This window comes from Narcine bancroftii, chromosome 1 (assembly GCF_036971445.1).
Source record: "Narcine bancroftii isolate sNarBan1 chromosome 1, sNarBan1.hap1, whole genome shotgun sequence".
NCBI lineage: Eukaryota > Metazoa > Chordata > Chondrichthyes > Torpediniformes > Narcinidae > Narcine > Narcine bancroftii.
The window spans coordinates 456,875,582-456,897,406 of NC_091469.1; the positions used below are offsets into that span (position 1 = coordinate 456,875,582).

The 21,825-nt window shown below is 41.4% G+C and overlaps 1 protein-coding gene across 1 annotated transcript in view; it reads left to right on the plus strand.

Moving 5' to 3' along the window:
* Positions 1-21,825, plus strand: part of mrc1a (mannose receptor, C type 1a) — a 186,345-nt gene that overhangs the window by 148,143 nt on the left and 16,377 nt on the right. Inside the window, exons 26-27 of the mRNA XM_069914658.1 lie at positions 16,302-16,451; positions 19,313-19,429. Coding sequence (XP_069770759.1) covers positions 16,302-16,451; positions 19,313-19,429 — 267 coding nt within the window. The remainder of the gene's footprint in view (positions 1-16,301; positions 16,452-19,312; positions 19,430-21,825) is intronic.

Below are 21,825 nucleotides of genomic sequence, written 5' to 3' on the forward strand. Positions count from 1 at the left end.
TTTATTAACTTAATTCATGCAGTAGAAGGAAATAAAGCACCGGCAGTAGCAGTTGCTTTAGACGCAGAGAAGGCCTTCGACAGAGTAGAATGGAATTACTTGTTCAAAGTATTGCAAAAATTCAGTTTACCGGAGAAGTATATTAATTGGATTAAAGCATTATATAAGGGACCATTAGCGAAAGTGACAGTAAATGGACATGTATCAAAGCAATTTAACTTAAGCAGGTCAACGCGGCAGGGATGCCCACTATCATCATTATTGTTTGCGCTAGCTATAGAACCACTAGCAGAATCGATAAGAAGAGATAATAATATAAAAGGAATAAAAATAAAAGACAGGGAATATAAAATCAGTCTGTTTGCGGATGATGTGATAGTGTACTTAACAGAACCAGAACTATCAATAAAAGAAATTAGAAGGAATACGGAGAAGTGTCGGGATACAAGATAAACGTAAATAAAAGTGAAGCAATGCCTATGAATAATGCGGATTTCTCAAAATTTAAGGAGGAATCCCCATTCAGATGGCAAACGCAGGCAATAAGATACCTAGGTGTGCAAATAAACAAAAATCTAGGCCAATTATATAAACTCAATTACAATCCACTAATGAAAAAATTACAGGACGATTTAGAGCATTGGAAAGAGCTACCACTAACACTGATAGGAAGGATAAACTGTATTAAAATGAACATTTTTCCAAGGATACTATACTTATTTCAGGCATTGCCAATACAACTGACAGAAAAATTCTTCAAAGAGTTAAAGAAAATAATAAGGAGATTTTTATGGAGAGGGGGGAAACCGAGGATAGCACTAGACAAATTAACAGAATGGTATAAACAAGGAGGCTTACAATTGCCAAACTTCAAAAATTATTATAGAGCCGCACAATTAAGGTACCTATCAGATTTTTATCAAACAAGGGAAAAACCAGACTGGACGAGACTAGAATTAGATAAAATAGGGGAAAAGATACCTGAACACATATTATATAAATGGGACGAAAAATTGGTACAACATAGAACTTCTCCAGTATTACACCATCTCCTCAATATATGGAAGAAGATTCATGTAGAAAGAAATAAAATAAATTACCAAATACCAAAACTAATATTGACGCAAAATAAGCTACTCCCTTTTACAATAGACAACCTTGCCTTTAGAAAATGGGAAAAAAAAGGGATTAAAAGAATAGAAAATTGTTTTACAGGAAGTAGATTCTTATCCTTTGAACAAATGAGAGATAAGTACAATATAACGGGAGATACAGCGCTGGCATATTACCAACTGAGATCCTACTTGAAAGATAAATTAGGAAGCAACTTGAGTTTACCAGAGGGAAGTAACCTTGAATATGTGATTACAGATACAATGTTAATCAAAAGATTTATAAAAAATATGTATATTAAACTGCAAGAAAAGGAAAATGAGGAAACAAATGGTAAAACTAAACAAAAATGGGAACAAGATTTAAATATAAAGATAAAAAAGGAAACATGGGAGAAGTTATGCTCTGGAACGATGAGAAATACAATAAATACGAGGCTGCGTATGATACAATATAATTGGTTACACAGACTATACATTACACCGCAAAAGTTAAATAAATGGGACCCAACAGTATCTGATAGATGTTTTCGATGTAAAAAAGAAAGGGGAACAACAATTCATGCAATCTGGACATGTGAGAGAGTAGAAAAATTTTGGGATGATCTCAATCAGATATTAAATAAAATAACAGAAAACAATATACCAAAGAATCCAGAGATCTTTCTCCTAAGTAACATAAAAAATAAAGAATTTGGAATTGACTTGGAGGATGCACAAAAAAGATTTGTTAAGATAGCCCTAGCTGTAGCAAAAAAATGTATTATGTCAACCTGGAAATTGGAAGATAATTTGAAAATACAACAATGGTATATAGAAATGAATAAATGTATTCCATTAGAAAAAATAACATATAGTTTAAGAAATAATATTGAAATATTCGAACAAGTATGGGAGCCTTACATTAAATACAATAGCGAAAACCTACCGGGAACAAACATTACCTAAGTTGATGGAAGGAGAAGAAAAGAAAAGAATGGACTCAGTAGAATTTCTGGTGTATTTTTGTTGAATGACAACATTGTCTAACTGAATTAATGCAACCTAGATTGTATAACTAATATGGATGAGAGGGGGGGGGATGGGGGGGGTGGCTTGGGAGGAGGGAGGGGGGAGGGAGAAAAAGTCACTGTAAATGTGTGGAAAAGAAAAAGTGTATATCATGGCTATTGTGATTTATGGTGTGAAAAATAAAAAATTAAAAAAAAAAAAAAAAAAAAAAATCCTGGTGTATTGTCAGCAATGAAGAATGCCCTGTTATCCAGGATTTCATGTCACAATATGATTTGATGGAAGGTGATCGGAAAAAAAATACATAATCATAGAAACATTTGCTAGGATGTTCCTGGGACTTCAGGAATTGAGTTACAGGAAAATGTTACGAGCCCAGAGGAACCTAAAACCGAGCAGCAACAGAAATTCATCAAGACAAATGGTTACTTAAACAAAAGTTGCTTTTAATTTTCTTTAAACATAAAAACAAGATCAAACTTTAACTTATTACTATTAACCTAAGTTAACCCCCTTTTAATTCTAAGCGCAAGTGTATGTAATATGTATATGTTCAGGAAAGTTCTATGCTTTAATAATCCAGTCATTCGCTTCTCACAAGTTCTCTAAGTTCACTGGTATCAGGCAATTCTTATACTATGCATAGAATTTAACATTTATGAATTTTCACCAGGTGCTTAAAGGTAAATGGTTACCACTCAGGAAGGTTCTTGTTGGTTAGAGAGAGATATTTGTTGCTCGTTGGACACACACAAACGGATTCTCTCTGATCAGTCACTTCAATGTTTTGCCAAAGAAACTTATCCCATCATAGCTTTTCCAAATGATAACCTCTTCTTCTGGGTCAGCACAGAGTTCCTCTTGTTTCCCTTATTTCAGGAGAAACGGTCTAGCCAGCTGTGTCCTCTTGTAAGAACTACAAGGGTTTTGAACAGGCTGAATTCAGAACTCACAACATGTCTTCAAAATGGGGTTTTCAACAAGCATGCCAGCTTGCCATGTTGCAGCCTTAAAAGCCACTGCAGAACACAGTTCTCTCTCTCTCTCTCTCTCTCTCTTTCTCAAAGAATCACATGTTTTTTCTATCTCTGTTTGCAAAACCACATGATCCCTCTTAGAACAGCAAACTGCAACCAGAGCGATTGCTGGCACCGGAATTAGTTTATGAGCCTGGATATCTTTAAAGACAATAATCCATTTACTCCACAACATCAGTCCAATTAACAGCTACTTGTGAAATCTCCATAGGCATTCTTCCAAGTTTCTGTAGAGTCACTGAGGACATAAAGTCTCTTGTGTTTCAAATGAGATATGAAGTGTAAGTATCTGTTTGTGAAGTGACCTATACTAACCACCCCCCCCCCCTCCCACAATCTATCTCTTTTAAAGACATATTTATATATACAGGTACACGATCCTCTATCCAGACATCTAAAATCCGGAAAGCTCCAAAATCTGGCAAGTGGGGACTGGCGGTTGGGGGAGACTGCTGGGCGATCGGGAGAGGTGGCTGGGCGGTTGGGGGAGGCAGCCGGGGTAGGCAGTCGGTTGGTCTTGGGAGACAGTCGGGGGAGACGTCTGGGCGGCCGAGGGACCAGCAGTCGGGGGAGACATCCGGGTGGCCGAGGGACCAGCGGTCGAGGGACCAGCGGCTGGGGGAGACAGCCGGGCGGCTGAGGGACCGGCGGCCGGGGGAGACGGCTGGGCTACTGGAAGGGGTTGGGGGTGGATATGGTAGCACAATTTGGGTGGGTTTTTCGAAATCTGGAAAAATCTGAAATTCAGAATACACTCTCCCCCAAGGGTTCTGGATAAAGGATCATGTACCTGTGATATAAAATATAATATAACCCTTAACATTCAGACTTTTTTCTCTGGAGTGTAGAAGAATGAGGGAGATTTGTTAGAAGTATTCAAAATTATGAGAGGTGTAGATAGAGTAAATGCAAATAGGCTTTTTTCTACTAAGTGTAGGTAAGATACAAACTGGGGGGCATGGGTTAAGGGTGAAAGGAGAAAAGTTAAGAAGAACATTAGGGGTAACGTCTTCACACAGAGAGCAGTGGGAGTTGGAATGAGCTGCCACCTGAAGTGGGCTCAATTTTCACATTTAAGAAAAAATTGGACAGGTACATAGATGGGAAGGGTATGGACTCGGTTCAAATCAGTGGGACACACATTATAAGGGCTGAAGGACCAGTTTCCTGTGCTTTAATGTTCTATGATTCCATAGTTCTAACACCATTGCTCTCATTGGATAATTTTAAATCAAATGGCCTGGCCACTGGAAGGAGACCCTTTGATGATCTTAATGTCCTCGAGTTTGCTGAGTATTAAACTCAGCGAAACTTGTGCTTTATGATGTTCCTTGCCTCGAAGGAGACGAGGAAGGTGACTTTTCACTACTTGAATACTGGATCAGTTTTCCCAACCCTCCAGATGTGTGTGGATCTTCTATCACCCATGTTAAACATCTGTTTGGATCAGTCATTTTCCTCTGATTCACTATGCTTCATTTGGAAAATACCTGCACCACACTCTCCACTTGCTACCTTCCCTGCAAGTTGAAACCTGCCAAGGTTATTCTCGAACACTTTCAGAAAATCCATTCTTTCAAATTTGTCTCTAATTTTACAAACTCAGGGACACAACATTGATTCCGATCTTCTAACCACATGGTTCACTCTTTTCATTTTTTCTCCATTATAATGTCTCTGCGCTTTGTAGCACATAATGCATTTCCAGGGATAACATCCTGCTACAGCCAAAAACGATCCATTTTCTGTAGCGAATCATGTCGACCTCAATTGTGTCAATAACCTCTGCCTTATTTCAGTAGGTCCTTGAGGCGACAATCTATGTAAGCAACACTATATCGAGTTGATAGTGGGTTTTATGGCACAGCTCCACAGGCCTTAGATTGCAGAGAGAGATTCATGAGTGAGAACAGTTACATTAAAGTTAATTGCTTTATATCTAAGGGTTTTGTGCACAGAATGTGGGTCATCACCCTGGGTCTTTAGTTTGGAACACTGTATATTGTTCTGGTTGCCATGCTTTTAGAAAGATATTCTCGGACTGGAAAGAGTGCAAAAAAGATTCACGAGGATGGTACTATCACAGGAAGGTTTGATTCATAGGGCGAGGCTTAGAATAAATAATATCTCGTCCAGGACCTTTTTCATGGTGTGACAGAGTGGAGAACTTTATAGAGTAGTACAGAATCATGGTCTAGATTGGGTGAATAGTCACAGTCTTTTCCCAGGATAGGCTAGTTTAAGAGACCATGGGTTTAATGCGAGGATGGGGAAAGATTTACAAGGGATCTGAGGGCAGATTTTTTACACAGATGGTGGGACTATACGGAATCAACTACCAGAGAGGATGGTGGAGGTGGGTGCAAATATAATATTTAAAGACATTTGGACAGGTACATTAATAGGAAAGTGTTAGAGGGATTTGGACAAAATGAAGTAAAATGGGAACAACTCAGATAGGCCACTTGGTTGACATGGGCAAGTTGGGCTTAAAGACCCGTCTCCAAGATGTATTGTGATAAGCTGCCAGAGGAAGTGGTCATACAATTACAAAGTATATAAAAAAATCTTTAAAGGAGTAGAAATAGGAAAGGTATGGACCAAAAGAGGCCAAAGGTAGGCAAATAGGATGAGCTGAAATAGGCATCCTGGCCAGCATGGACGAGTTGGGATACAGGAGACTCTTTCCCTGCAGTATATCTTGATGAATTTATTCAAAACTGAAGACTGGTAAATTGAGGGATACTTCTGTTGTATGTAGATAGCATTTGATTTTAAACATTGAAGTACAGATTTTGTTCCTCTAAATTTCATAATTTGTAAGTAGTTCCAAATTCATTACAGGATTAGCTGTTACTTCATTTGAAACTATAAAACAGCAGCAGGAAGGATGGAGATTCGAGGGTAAATTATTCTACATAAACCATGTAGAATGATTGGATTAAGCTGTCAGAAAAGATATATGTGAAATTATAGTTGAGATATATAGAAAACTTTAATGGGTTAGGACTTTATTCCCTGGAGCGTTGGAGAATGAGGTGAGATTTGACTGAGGAATACAAAATTATGAGGGGCACAGAAAAGGTAAATGCAAGCAAGTGTTTTCCACTAAGGTTGAGGGAGACAAAAATGAGAGGATATGGATTTAAGGTGAATGGTGAACTTTTTAAGGGGAACATTAGGGGGAATTTCATTCAGGGAGTGGTGAGAATGTGGAATGAGCTGCCAGTGGATGTCCGTTCAACTACAATTGTTTAGAGAAGATTGGAGAGGTAGATGGGTGTGAGAGGTATGGAGGGGTTATGGACATGTGTAGGTTGATAGGACTAAGTGCATAAATAGTTTGGCATGGACTAGATGGGCTGTTTCTATGCTGTGGTGTGCTATGATTTTACTGATTTAATATTGAAACTCTGTACATTTAGCAGAAGGCAAGGAGAACCAATGACATGAGGGTTAAACGGGTCACTTGCTATTGAAAGAATGTGTTGCCATAAAAGACAATGAAGGAAGTAAGAAAATCGAGTTACTGGAGGAACTCAACCCAGTGGTCAGGCAGCATCTGTGGAGGGAAATGGAGAGTTGGGATTTTGGGATGACACCCTTCATTGAGATCGGTCAAGGGAATGTTTTTTAACAAGGTGAAGATGGGGGTGATATGGCACTTAGAAAGAGGAGTGAAAATATTCATTAACTTTAGTGGTGGTGATCAGAGTAAATAAAGACAGGCAATAGAAGAGGAGCACAATTGAATAACTGGGAAATTACGTGGCAGGGAAATGCAGACATAAAACTGCAGCGAATGGAAGGCTGTAGGACTACTGCATGAGGGCTACTGGATGCATAAGTATTGTCAGTAACCCCCAAAACCCAAGGAGTTTTGTGATGTTGTAGAGCTCGTCGAAAGAACCAAAGACTTGGCCGCGAGGGTGGCTGTGGCGGCGGTAGCAGCGGCGGTAGCGTCAGCCCCGGGGGTGGCTGTGGCGGCGGCAGCAGCGGCGGTAGCGTCGGCCCCGGGGGTGGCTGTGGCGGCGGCAGCAGCGGCGGTAGCGTCGGCCCCGGGGGTGGCTGTGGCGGCGGCAGCAGCGGCGGTAGCGTCGGCCCCGGGGGTGGCTGTGGCGGCGGCAGCAGCGGCGGTAGCATCGGCCCCGGGGGTGGCTGTGGCGGCGGCAGCAGCGGCGGTAGCGTCGAGTGTTCCGCATGGGGGCGAGAGGCAGGCCAACACCATGGTTGCGAGGGTGGGTTGCCCCTTCCGGGTTCGGCGTCTCCGTGACGTCAGGTGTTGCTGTGCAGGGGAGCCCTCACTCTCATTGGACGAGAGCTCTGGGGAAGAAGAGTTTGAATGGGATAGCGGCGATTGGGCTTCACACGAGGCACTGTGTTTGCTGGCAGCCATTTTAGACCTACAGACTGCAGCAAAGTGGCCGTTTTTAAGGCACTTCTGGCACCTGGCTTTTCTTGCTGGGCACTGGGACCTGCTGTGCTTGTCCCTCCCGCAGAAATAACATTTTGGGTTCGCACGGGGCAGTGTAGCAGCAGCCGACAGGCCGTCAGTATCTTGGGGGGTGGTAGGGTAGAAGGGCACTCTACTCACATCAGAACGAGGGGTCCAGTCCCTAGAGAGCTCAGTGGACTTTAAGGCTGCATCCTCTATTGTGATTGCAATCCGGGCCACGTCCTCTAGTTTTTCTACCCCTTGTTCGAGCAAGCGCAGCCTCACTTCATTCGATCTGAGCCCGGCCACATAGGCATCCTGGACGAGATCATTTGTGATCTCGGCAGCAGTTTTGTCCACATAGTTACAGTCCTTGCCCAATGCCTTTAATACTTGTAAATATGCCCTGCTGGACTCACCGGGCTGTTGCTTCCTCGATGCAAGCACGAGCCGGGCATGAACTCTGTTCACCGGTTGATCATACAGTCCTTTCAGTACCTTTATGGCTGCGGTGTAAGTGGTCTCATCCTGGATGTTCTTGTAGACTCTCAAGGACACCATAGACAGCAATGCTGTTAGACGCTGGTTATCCTCCTCTACCTGAATGAATCTCAGGAAGTTTTCAAAGTTCAGCAGCCAGAAGTTAAAGGCTTTGAAGGCTGTAGCTGACTGTGGGTCGATATCAAATTTTTCTGGCCGAGTTAAACGCTCCATCTCTTTCAAAAAAAATTCTTTTGCTAATAAAATTGTAGAGCTCGTCGAAAGAACCAAAGACTTGTTGATCCAAACCAAGGCTTTTATTAGCAAAAGACCGGAGCTCTTCACAGGTGGCCGACCAGTCCGGAATGATCCGACCTGGCTAGGGACACAACCCTTTAAGGCCCAGACAATAGGTGTGGCTTAGCTCTCAGCCAATCGCTGTAAGCACAGTCTAGATACAGTAACTATATACACTATGTACATTGGTGATAGATCTGTACTATCACAGATGTAGAGCAGACTTTCTATTTGAATGTGAAAAGAAGACTTTGAGAAACACAAAAGCTGCAAGAGCTGGAATCTTGATCAAACAATGAATTGCTGGAAGAACTCAACAGGTCAGAGATCAGTCATGGGTAGAAAGAGTCAGTCAACGTCTTGAGTTAAATCTATTTATTGAGACGAAGGTAGAATTGGTGAAATTCCATATCTCAAGGGGAAATAAGCTGAGGAAAATGACCAAAGGTGATAAGAGTATGGGACAGAAGGTGTGGAAGGTAGAGAGACAGGTAAAGTTCAAAATTCCGATTTATTGTCAGAGTATATATATGACGACCCTGAGATCCTTTTTCCTGCGGGCGAGGCAAAATTACCACTTATTGGTTGTGCAAAAAAAACTGTACTCACGTACACATGCAAACAAATAAAGAAATGTAAATGAACTGTGCAGTACAGAGAGAACAAAACAAAATAAATTTCAAAAGTAAGAGTCCTTTAATGAGTCTCTTATTGAGTTTGTGGTTGAGGAGTCTGATGGTGGAGGGGTAGCAGCTGTTCCTGAACCTGGTGGTGCAAGTTTTGTGGAGCCTAGACCTCTTTCCTGATGGCAGCCGTGAGAACAGAGGGTACGCTGGGTGATGTGGATCCTTAATAATGCTGCTGCTCTCCGACAGCAGAGTTCCCTGCAGGAATGGGATAGAGAAAGAAAAGTTGGAGAGGAAAAAAATAAGTAAAGATTGAGTAGAGATGGAAACAGTGGAATTCGATGGGTGTAGGGTTTACCTAAAAGAAAAATCAATATTCATCTCATCAGGTTTAATGCTGCGCGGGAGGAATATAATATTTATTCCTTAAGTTTATGCTTCGCCTCACCCTGATAAAGATTAAGGCCAAAGACAGGAGTGTCACTGTAGAAGTGGTTAAAATGGTTGGCTTCAGGAAAGTCAAGCTTTGACCCACAAACAGAAAGTACGTATTCATCAAAGCAGTCAGCCAATCTTTGAAGGTTGTTTGAGATACCTCATTGTGAGTTGTTCTTGGGAATGAAGAGCCCAATAGTCGGGGTGGAGAGGGGATTGCAATGGTGTACATTATTAGGGCAGAGGATCAAAGATTTGGTGTGCATGGGGTGCGGAGTAAGGGGGCAACAGTGGTACTGGGGAGGATTGTAGTGTGGGAGACCAAGAAAGGTTTAGGCCATGATTTGAAGGATTCAGGGCATGATCAAGGAGTAGTGATGAGTTTGAGCCATTAAGTGGGGTCAGCAGGCTCTTGGGGAGAGTTTGCTAATCTTATCAGAGACCAGTTAGAAGTACAGTAATGAAAATGTGAGCAAATTACATATCTGAAGGAAGCAGAGGTGTTGTTAGGCTCTGAAATTAATGCCACAGCAGGCTTCAACCATCCAGTTCAGCACTCTTTCAGTGTTCATGGACCTCTGTCACTAACTTTTCCTCTGCTCAACATCCTTCACATCTTTCACATTCATGTGAAAGATAAGATGAAGAATCTGAAACATCCCAAAGTATAGACCCTGGATCAATAAGATATCAACATGGAACTTTTCTTTTAGCAATGATTGAACATAACTCCCTCATCTATCATGTAATAAAGTAGTTGATCTCACACAGACATAGGGGTAAACCAACAAGATAAATTGAAGTTGCATCACAAAGAACTCTACAGCATGGTACAGGAACTTCGGCCCTCGATGTTGTGTTGAGCCATATATTCCTTAAAAAAATACTAAACCCTCCCTACCCCCTAACCCTCCATTTTTCTGCTATCTATGTGCCTGTCTCAGAATCTTTTAAATGTCTCTGATGTTTCAGCCTCCATCACCATTCCTGGCAAGGCATTCCAGGCACCCACACTCTGTGTAAAAACTTACTCCTGATGTCTCTCCTAAACTTCCCTCCATTTATTTTCCACTCCTGCCCTGGGAAACAGGTGCTGGCCATCCACCTTATCTATGCCTCTCATAATCTTGTAGACCTCTATCGAGTCTCCTCTCATCCTTCCATGTTCCAAAGAAAAAAGTCCCGGCTCTGCTATCCTTGTCTCTTAAGACATTTTCCAATCCATATCCTGTTAAATCTCCTCTGTGTTACCCCCCCCTCCCCCTCACAGCTTCCACATCCTTCCTGTAATGAAGAGACCAGAACTGAACACAGTACTCTTAGTGTGGTCTCACCAGAGATTTATAGAGCTGCAACTGGACCTCTCGACTCTTGAACTCAATCCCTCTATGATAAGAACAATTATTTTAGTTCTATCTATTCATCTATCTATAGTAATCATGCATTACATGATGGAGTTACTTCTAGAAAGGGTTAGAAACATAAGATAAAACTAAAGAGTTCCTGAAGGGAACTCAGCCGGACTCGCAGTGTCCATAGGATAAAGATATCATACCTTGAAGAAGGGCTCAGCCCTGAAACATCAGCAATATATCTTTACCTCCTATGAATGCTAGGGCACTGGCTGAGTTCCCTTCAGGAACTAAGACCAAGTCTTAGCCCACAGGGATACATCACAGTGGAGGCCGTGCCACAAAAACATGTCAGATAGCAGGTGGACCGTAGACCTTATGGAACGATGTGACAGGCCGTGAATTTGATCGGACACCCACCGTCACCAGGTAGCGGGTAGGATGGGTCTGGGGAAGCCTATGAACATGTCGCACAGTAAAGTTAGGGTCCCCGGTGAAGGACAGAAATCACTAATCTTCGGGCTGGTGATGGCAGTCTGGTAGGACTGGACGTCTGCATCCTCTGTCTGGTCTTTGGATGAGCTGAGCAACATTGAATCCTCCTGAGGTAGCGGCGATGGCCGGTCTGGACAGTGCATCAACCACCATGTTGGATTTGCTTGCGACATGGCGAATGTATCTTGTATACTCTGAAATGTAGGAGAGGTGTCATTGTTGCCTTGTCAACCACAGGTCCAAGACCTTGCTGAGTGCATAGGTGAGTGGTTTGTGGTCTGTGTAGGCGATGAAGACCCTTCCTTCTAATATGTACCAGAAGTGTCTTATTGCCAGGTACAGGACCAACAGCTCACAGTCGAACGTGCTATACTTGAGTTCTGGTGCTCGGAGATGTTTGCTGAAGAAAGCTGGGGGGGCGCCACTGTTCATCGACCTACTTTTCAAGTAGTGCCAGTGGGGAGGAAGAATCTGGATAGGTCAAAGATGTGACCTTTGCTAGTGCCGCTTTAGTTGCCTGGAAAACTTCAATGGTTTTGTGTGTCCACTGGAGCACCTTGTCGCTGAGTTTGATGAGGTTGAATAGGGGTTGCATGAGGGTAGCCACTCCTGGGAGGAAACAATGATAGAAGTTCACCATCCCTAGGAATTCCTGTAGGCCTTTTATTTGTTGATGGTTATCCACTCTACTCCACGTCCAAGCCCTGGGACTGTTGCACTCAGGTACTTGCAGTCTAAAAAGGTACTCAGTGTGAATATGGATGGGCAGGTGATAGAGAAGGGAAATGCTCTGGAAGAAGATGAAGGGCAATCGGCAGGAAAAGTAAATAATGTTGTTCTTAAAGATGAGGGAAAACAGGGATTAAAAATTGGGAAATCCCTGAAATTCATATATTTTAATGCCAGGAGTATTGTAAAAAAGGTGGATGAGCTGAAGGTGTGGATTGATACTTGGAAGTATGATGTGGTAGCGATTAGTGAGACATGGTTGCAGGAGGGATGTGATTGGCAGCTGAATATCCCTGGGTTTCGTTGTTTTAGGTGTGATAGAGTCGGAGGGGCAAGAGGAGGTGGGGTTGCATTGCTTGTCAGGGAAAATATTACAGCGGTGCCTAGGAAGGATAGATTAGAGGGCACATCCACGGAGGCTATTTGGGTGGAACTGAGGAGTAGGAAAGGAGAGGTTACACTTGTAGGGGTGTATTATAGACCACCCGGAGGGGACCGAGACCTAGAGGAGCAAATCTGTAGGGAGATAGTAGATATTTGTGATAAGCACAAGGTTGTAATTATGGGAGATTTAAATTTTCCACATATAGATTGGGAAACACATTCTGTGAAAGGACTGGATGGGTTAGAGTTTGTGAAATGTGTGCAAGATAGTTTTTTACAACAATATGTAGAGGTGCCGACCAGAGAAGGAGCAGTGTTAGATCTACTGTTGGCAAATGGGATGGGTCAAGTGACGGAGGTTAGTGTTGGCGAGCACTTCGGGTCCAGTGATCATAATGCCATCAGCTTCAATGTCATTATGGAAAGAGAGAAATCAGAGCCAAGGATTGAGGTTTTTGATTGGGGAAAAGCTAGATTTGAGGAAATGCGAAAGGACTTGCAGGGTGTGCATTGGGACAATTTGTTTTATGGGCAGGATGTAGTAAAGAGATGGAAGTCTTTTAAAGATCAGATTTTGAGAGTGCAAAGGCTTTATGTTCCTGTTAGGTTAAAAGGAGGGGCAAAAGGTTTGAGAGAGCCGTGGTTTTCAAGGAATATTGGAAACTTGGTTCGAAGAAAAAGGGAGGCGCACATTAGATATAAGAAGGATGGAGTTAAGGAGATGTTTGAAAGATACATTGAATGTAAGAGGAATCTTAAGAGAGGAATTAGGAAAGCTAAAAGAAGGTACGAGAAAACTATGGCAAGCAGGGTGAAAACTAATCCAAAAGTGTTCTACAAATATGTTAGTGGTAAGAGGAAAGCTAGAGACAAAATTGGTCCCTTAGAAAATCAGAGTGGAAAACTGTGTGTGGAGCCTAGAGAAATGGGGGAGATATTGAACAGTTTCTTTTCTTCGGTATTCACTAAGGAGAAGAATATTGGGAGATGTGGGATAAAAAAAGCAAATTGGGTAAATATGGGGAATATAGAGATTACAAAAGGTGTAGTTTTAAGGCTTTTGAAGAATATAAAGGTGGATAAGTCTCCGGGACCAGACGGGATCTTCCCCAGGACATTGAGAGAAGTGAAGGAGGAAATAGCAGAGGCTCTGGCGGTAATTTTCCAAATGTCATTAGATATGGGGATAGTGCCGGAGGATTGGCGCATTGCGCATGTGGTTCCGTTATTTAAAAAGGGTTCAAGGAGGAAGCCTGGCAACTATCGGCCTGTAAGTTTGACGTCTGTGGTAGGTAAATTAATGGAGAAAATTCTTAGAGATAGTACTTATAAACATCTGGATAGACAGGGTCTGATCAGGAGCACTCAACATGGATTTGTGGGAGGAAGGTCATGTTTGACCAATCTGATTGAATTTTTTGAAGAGGTGACTAGGAATGTGGATGAGGGTAGCGCAGTGGATGTTGTCTATATGGACTTCAGTAAGGCCTTCGATAAGGTACCACATGGAAGGTTAGTTAGGAAGGTGCAGTCTTTAGGTATAAATTTTAAGATAGTCAAATGGATTGAACATTGGCTGAAAGGGAGAGGCCAGAGAGTGGTAGTGGATAATTGTCTGTCAGGTTGGAGGCCGGTGACCAGTGGTGTGCCTCAAGGATCTGTATTGGGCCCATTGTTGTTTGTTATATACATTAATGATCTAGATGATGGGGTGGTGAATTGGATTAGTAAATATGCAGACGATACTAAGATAGGTGGAATAGTGGATAATGAAGAAGGTTTTCAAGGATTGCAGAGGGATTTGGGCTGCTTAGAAAAGTGGGCTGAAAAATGGCAGATGGAATTTAATGCTGATAAGTGTGAGGTGCTTCATTGTGGTAAGAAGAATCAGAATAGGACATACGTGGTAAATGGGAGAGCATTGAGGAATACAGAAGAGCAGAAAGATTTAGGAGTAACGGTACATCGTTCCCTGAAGGTAGAAACTCACGTGAATAGGGTGGTGAAGAAGGCTTTTAGTATGCTGGCCTTTATCAATCATTGCATGGAATATAGGAGTTGGGAGGTGATGTTGAGATTGTATAAGACGTTGGTGCGGCCTAATTTGGAGTTCTGTGTGCAGTTCTGGTCGCCTAATTATAGGAAGGATATAAACAGAGTGGAGAGAGTGCAGAGAAGGTTTACCAGAATGTTGCCTAGGTTTAAGCATCTGGAGTATGGGGAGAGATTGGACAGATTAGGTCTTTATTCTTTGGAGCGTAGAAGGTTGAGAGGGGATTTGATAGAAGTATTTAAGATTATGAAAGGGATAGACAGAATGGATGTGGATAGACTATTTCCGTTAAGAGGAGGAAAGATTAAAACAAGAGGACATGAGTTAAGAATTAAGGGGCAGAGGTTTAGAGGTAACATGAGGGGGAACTTCTTTACTCAGAGAGTGGTAGCCATGTGGAATGATCTTCCGGGAGAAATAGTGGCGGCGGAGTCAATTGTATTATTTAAGAAAAGGTTGGACAGGTATATGGATGAGAAGAAGATGGAGGGTTATGGGCATTGTGCAGGGAGGTGGGACTAGAAAGGGGTGTTTGGTTCGGTGTGGACTAGAGGGGCCTAATGGCCTGTTTCCGTGCTGTAATTGTTATGTTATGTTATATATGTTATGAACGACCACACAGGGAGTAATTATGTTAATTTTTCCCATGATTTTCCTGACATTGCAGTCCAAAAACAATACATTTCTAAATTTCAGTAATGTAAGCTCTTTCTTTTTAACCCCAATGTTAAAAGTGGAAATGTTTTCTTATAAGAGGTTTTTCTCTCAACAGTAATGCCACTGAGGGTGCCTGGCCAAGGGAATTCTGATTGTATTACAAACAGAAAGGGCTTTAGTTTTAATTAATTTCAAATGATGTTACATTATTTTGCTGAAATGTTGTTATGCAAGTATCAATAGAGGAGATGACTTTGTCAGTTTCCAGAACAAATCCTTTATGATAAGGCAGCAGCCTGAGTCCATTGACCTTGGTAAACTCTTTGCGGATGTTTCTACTTATTTCTTAACTTTTCGCTCATGTTCTGTCAGAAACAAAATTCACTCTGTATCTCTTATTTTTGGCAATGACTTGTTAATTTCATATGGGCATATTTCCATGAGCCAAACTGGAATAATGTGTGGGTACACTGAGTTTGACCCTCCAATACTGCTGGTGGAAGGATCCTCCATTCATTAACCTCACGTGGGTGGTAGAACATTATAACACATGAGTGGGAACAGGGCCAAACAGTTGCCTTAGGAGTTAGCACAACACTATTACTTCACCAGCGACCTGGGTGAAAATCAACCACTGTCTGAAAGGAGTTGGTACATTCTCTCTGTCACTGTATGGGTTTCCTGCCATATTCCAAAGATGGATGGGATTGGTAGGTTAATTGGTCACGTGGGTGTATTTTGGGGGGTGCAGGTTCATCAGCCAGCAGGTGTAGCTCTAAAAATAAATGACAGCAATGGTTTCAAAGGTTTCAAGTCATTGATCATGAAGGACCTCATGACAATTGCTGCCAGAAACTGGTAAATGATCTCATGCAAAATCCGTTTCCTTTCTTCAGGAGTGCAAACTCCCTCTTGCCTCAAAGAAACGAGCATTGCCTAGCCCAGTTTCTTTCTTTGGGATGTGTCACTTTTCAGAGACAGTCCGAGACAAAACTAGGGTGTGATTCATCTTGTGCCACTCTTTCAATCCAATCCTGACTGCCCAATGAGTACAAGAATCTGGCAGAAAAAATAGTTTCTCCTTTCAAATGGAAAAGTGTTCAGAGAACATTCTCTGCAGAAATGTGTCAGAATTAACATAAGAGAAGGAGAATGTGGTCAGCTGAATATTTATTTTAATATTTGTTTATTTTGCCAGAGCCTGTGGTTACTGAGCCACCTCAACTTCCTGGAAAATGTCCAGAAACGCAAACCAATTCCTGGATCCCTTTCCATAGCCACTGCTATTTCTTTGAAACAGCAACAAAAAAACACTGGCCCACTGCCAGCCTTGACTGCATTCGTTATGGTAAGAACTTGCTTTTGTGTTAGGAGTGAAAGCACACCTTTTATTTGAAAAAATGTCTGGCAGAAAGATGCAAGGGAAGTCAGAAAACTGCTTGATCTGCCAATAGATATAAAATGTCACAGTGACTCCCTGTTAATGTGCAGAATGAAGAGTTGCATAAGCCCTTAAAATACTTAAATTGGGCAATTTTTTGAAATGCTCAGCAGGTTATGCAATATTTGTGGAGACAGGTCAGCTCCAAAACTTTTCATCTGAAGCACTAACTTTGTTATCAGCTCTGCAGATATATCTAACTCACTGTTTATTTCTAAAGTTTTGTGCTCTTATTTCAGATATCTTGCAAATGGTGTATTGTTTTTGCAGGTGTCTTTCAATCTTCCTAATAAAGATTTCCAATCACCCTTTTTTTTAAGTGTTGCTGAGGTCAAAATATGTTTGATTCTTCTTATAACACACACTGAAGTATTTCTTTCCAATAGCATGCAATACAATGACATCTCTTATTAACACCATTTTAAGTTGTCTCATTCATGAGCAAACACCTCCCAAAAAGTACTGACAGAGACATTTCAATACAACTTAACAATGAACAAAATACAAACCAAATGTTTTGCTTTTCAAACCACATAGGCTCAGATAGAATATTAAACAAGAAAGTCTGCAGATTCTGGAGTTGAGTGCAATACACAAATAAGAACATAAGGAATAGGACTAGGCCATCCGGCCCATCGAGCCTGCTCCACCATTCAATAAGATCATGGCTGATCTGATCATCGACTCAACTCCACCTAACTACCTTTTCCCCATATCCCTTAATTCCCTTTTTATGTAAAAAAATCTATCTAACTGAATCTTAAATACATTTAATGAAGTAGTCTCAACTGGTTCCCTGGGTAGAGAATTCCATAAATTCACTACTCTCTGGGAAAAACAGTTTTTCCTCATCTCAGTCTTAAATTTACTCCCCTCAATCTTGAGGCTGTGTCCCCTAGTTCTGGTCTCACCTACCAGTGAAAACAAGTTTTCTACCTCTATCTTATCTATCCCTTTCATAATTTTATATGTTTCTATAAGATCTCCTCTCATTCTTCTGAATTTGAATGAATTTAATCCAAAGCAATTTAGTCTCTCCTTGTAGGTCAATCCCCTCATCTCCGGGATCAACCTGGTGAACCTTCTCTGGACTGCTTCCAAGGCCAGTATCTCCTTCCTCAAGTCTGGAGACCAGAACTGCACACAGGTGCAGCCTCACCAGTACTCCAGGTGCAGCCTCACCAGTGCCTTGTAGTTGCAGCATGACCGGCCTGCTCCTGAATTCCATCATTCCTTTAGCGATGAAGGCCAACATTCCATTTGCTTTCTTAATAACATGTTGAACCTGCAACCCAACTTTTTGCAATTCATGCACAAGCACTCCCAAGTCCTTCTGCTCTACAGTATGCTGCAGTCTTTCGCCATTTAAATAATAATCTGCTCTTCTATTTTTCAAAGTGGATATCCTCGCATTTACTAACGTTGCACTCCATCTGTCAGACTTTCACCTAACTCACCTAACTTAATTATATCCTTCTGCAGCTTCTCCACATTCTCTGTACAATTTGCTTTCCCATTCAATTTAGTATCATCTGAAAACTTGGCCACATTACACTCTGTCCCCTCTTCCAAATCACCAATGTAAATGGTGAACAGCTGTGGGCCGAGCACCGACCCCTGAGCCACCCCACTCAACACTATCTGCCAATCAGAAAAACACCCATTTAGCCAGACTCTGTGTCTCACAGTCCTTCCATTTAACCATTCCTCAATCCATGATAATATACTTCCCCCAACTCTATTCATTTTTATCTTATTGATAAGTCTCTTGTGCGGCACTTTATCAAATGTCTTCTGGAAATCCAAATATATACAACATCAACCTGTTCCCCTCTATCTACTGCACCCATTATATTCCCAAAGAACTGCAGCAAGTTTGTCAAACAAGACCTGCCCTTGTAAGGAGATGATGAGGGGAAATGGAAATCCGCATAATTTTAAACAAACTTTAAGTAATCCTGTTGATTTTGTATATTCCCATTACCCTTATTAAGCTCTACTTATGAGTAATTAATATGCTTCAAGTCAAATACTTAACAGGCTGAGGTATCAGTGAAAAACTTGAATTTCACATCAACGATCACGCTTTAGTCCAAGAAGTTTCCTCCAAACGTCGACATATTTTCTTCTCTGCTCAGGTGCTGCTCGATTTGCCAAGTATTTCCAGCATTTTCTTCCTCACTTCCAATTTCTAACACCTGCCATATTTTAATTATTATTAATATGGTTTACCTTTTCAAATATTTTTATGACTCTTAACTTTTGTAGCACGTTTTATGATTTCCAGACATCAGATTACCTGCAAGGTTTAAATATGAAAGCTTTTAAGTCTTTCCTCAATTGATCTGTGAACATTTACTGTCAGCTTCTCCAGCTCACAATAATTCTTACAATAATTCTCACTGAACAACAAAAAGTTTGCTTCTTGAACACTTTTGGGTGTTTTTTATGGATTTTGGACTGCTGATCACAAAAATCACCTTAAAATTTTCCTTATTACGTACGGTTCTTAAGAAATAACCTATTTTGTGATTTCAAGGTTCAAGATTTAATTTATTATCATTGTGTCCTATTACATGAAGTTTTTTTGCCTGCTGCAAGGGAGACAGATTTGCCACCAGCAGAAATTATCTTTGTGTTGTTTATCTTAGTCCTCAATTTTCATTCAAGAAGCAAGTCTTTTGAAAAGAATCGTTGTCCAGTTTAATCAGCCTTCCTTTTAACTTGCTGTTAATTTTCAATTTTGGATGTTATTCTTCATTTTATAGGAGCTTCATTAGTGAGTATTAATGATATTTCAGAAAGAAACTTTTTGCTGTATACATCAGAAATCCTGAGTGACAAGTCTCCAAACTTCTGGATAGGAATGTATCGGAATATAGAAGGTAAAAATAAAAGCTTCCTATTTCTTAGTTAATTCTTTCTTAAAAGAAAAATCTGCAGAATAATCAGTTGAGGAAATTAATCAAAAGGGCAGATGACCTAGTTCTGCTCCCATTTCTTATGTTCAATGTAACATTTAGTATTGAGAATGCAAGATGATGAGAGAAAGGGAAGACAGGTACAAGAGAGGGCCCCTGTGCCTGTAGCCCTCAACAATAGGTTTTCCTCCTTGAGAACTATGGGGGGGGGGGAGCGGGGACAGTCAGGCTGGGGAAAGCATCCGTGGCTGTACCTCTGGCACAAGGTCAGCCTCTGTAGTCCAGAAGCATAGGGAAAGGAAAAGGAGGGCAATAGTTATAGGGGATTCAATGGTCAGGAGGACAGACAGGCGATTCTGTGGATATGATAAAGAAAACCAGATGGTGGTTTGCTTCCCTGGTGCCAGGGTCCAGGATGTAATTTCCCGTGTCCAAGACATCCTAAGGGGGGAGGCTAATGAGCCAGAGGATGTGGTACATATTGTTACCAATGACATAGGGATGAAGAGTGAAGTGGTCCTAAAAAATGAATATAGGGTGTTAGGTAGGGAGCTAAAAAGAAGGACTGCAAAGTGTGTAATCTCTGAATAGTGAAGGCTTGTAGACAAAGTTTGAGGGTGGAAAAGCAGGTGATCAAGAAGGAAAAGGATCAATGCTATGATGGAGGAGGGATGATGGTAAAGATGTAAAGATGGGGACAAGCAGAAGGTAAGATGTGGGAAATCTCTGAACTGCATTTACTTTAATGCTAGGAGTATTGTAAGATGAGCTGAAAGTGTGGATAGACACATGGCAGTATGACGTGGTGGGAATTAGTGAGATGTGGTTGCAGGAGGGATGTGACTGACAGCTAAATATTCCGGGATTTCGCTGCTGTAGGTGTGATAGAATTGGAAGGGGAAAGGGCATTGCTTGTCAGGGAAAATATTACAGCAGTGCTGATGTGTGATAGATTGGAGGGTTCATCAAGGGAGGCAGAATTAAAAAATAGAAAAGGAGAGGTTACAATTATAGGGGTGTATTATAGACCAACTTGTGGGGAGTGAGAAATAGTGGAGCAAATATGTAAGGAAATAGCTGAGATTTGTAATAAACACAGGGTTGTATTAGTGGGGATTTTAATTTTCCTAATATAGATTGGGAAACACATTCTGTGAAGGGGCTGGATGGATTAGAATTTATAAAATGTGTGCAGGATAGTTTTTTGCAGCAATACATTGAGGTACCCACTAGAGAAGGGGCGGTGTTGGATCTACCATTGGGGAATGAAATAGGGCAGGTAACTAAGGTGTGTGTTGGGGAGCACATCAGATCCAGTGATCAAAGTACCATTAGTTTCAATATAATTATGGAAAGGGATAGGTCTGGTCCACAAATTAAGGTTTTTGAGTTGGGGAAAGCCAGATTTGAAGAAATTAGAAGGGATTTGCAAGGAGTGGTTTGGGTTGATTTGTTTCATGGGAAGGAGGTAGAGGAGAATTGGAGGTCTTTTAAAGGTGAGATTCTGAGGGTGGAGAATCTTTATTTTACTGTACTGTTAGGATAAAAGGCAGAGCCAAAATTTTGAGAGAGCTGTGATTTTCAAGGGAGTTTAAAAGTTTGGTTCAAAATAAAAGGGAGGCCTACATTAAATATAAGAAACAAGGTATAGATGAGATGCTGGGAAAATACATGGTTTGTAAAAAGAAGCTTAAGAAAGAAATTAGGAAAGTGAAAAGAAGGTACGAGGTGGCTATAGCGAACAGGGTGCAAATAAATCTGAAGGGTTTTTACAAATAGGTAAATAGCAAAGGAGAGAGAAGGATAAAATTGGCCCCTTAGAGAATCAGAGCAGACAACTGTGTGCAAAGCTGAATGAGATGGGGGAGATATTGAATGTGTTCTTCTCTTCGGTATTCATTTAGAAAAAGGATATGGATTCATGTAGGATAAGAAAAGCAAAAGGGCTAATTATGGAAAATGTGGGGATTAGGAAAGATGGGATGTTGGAACCTTTGAGGCATATAAAGGCGGATAAGTCTTTGGGTCCCAACGGGATTTTCCCCAGGACCTTGAGGGAAGTCAGGGAGGAAATAGCAAAGGCTCTGACAGTGATTTTTCAACATTCACTAGAGGGAGGCATGATGCCACAGGATTGACGTGTCGCAAACATGGTTCCTCTATTTAAAAAGGACTCCAGGTGTACGCCCAGCAATTATAGGCCACTAAGTTTGATATCGGTGGTCGGTAAACTAATGGAAAGTATTCTTAGAGATAATATGTATAGGTATCTAGAGAGGCAGGGACTGATCAGGGACACCCAACATTGGTTTGTGCAGGGAAGGACATGTTTGATAAATCTTGTTGAATTTTTTGAGGAG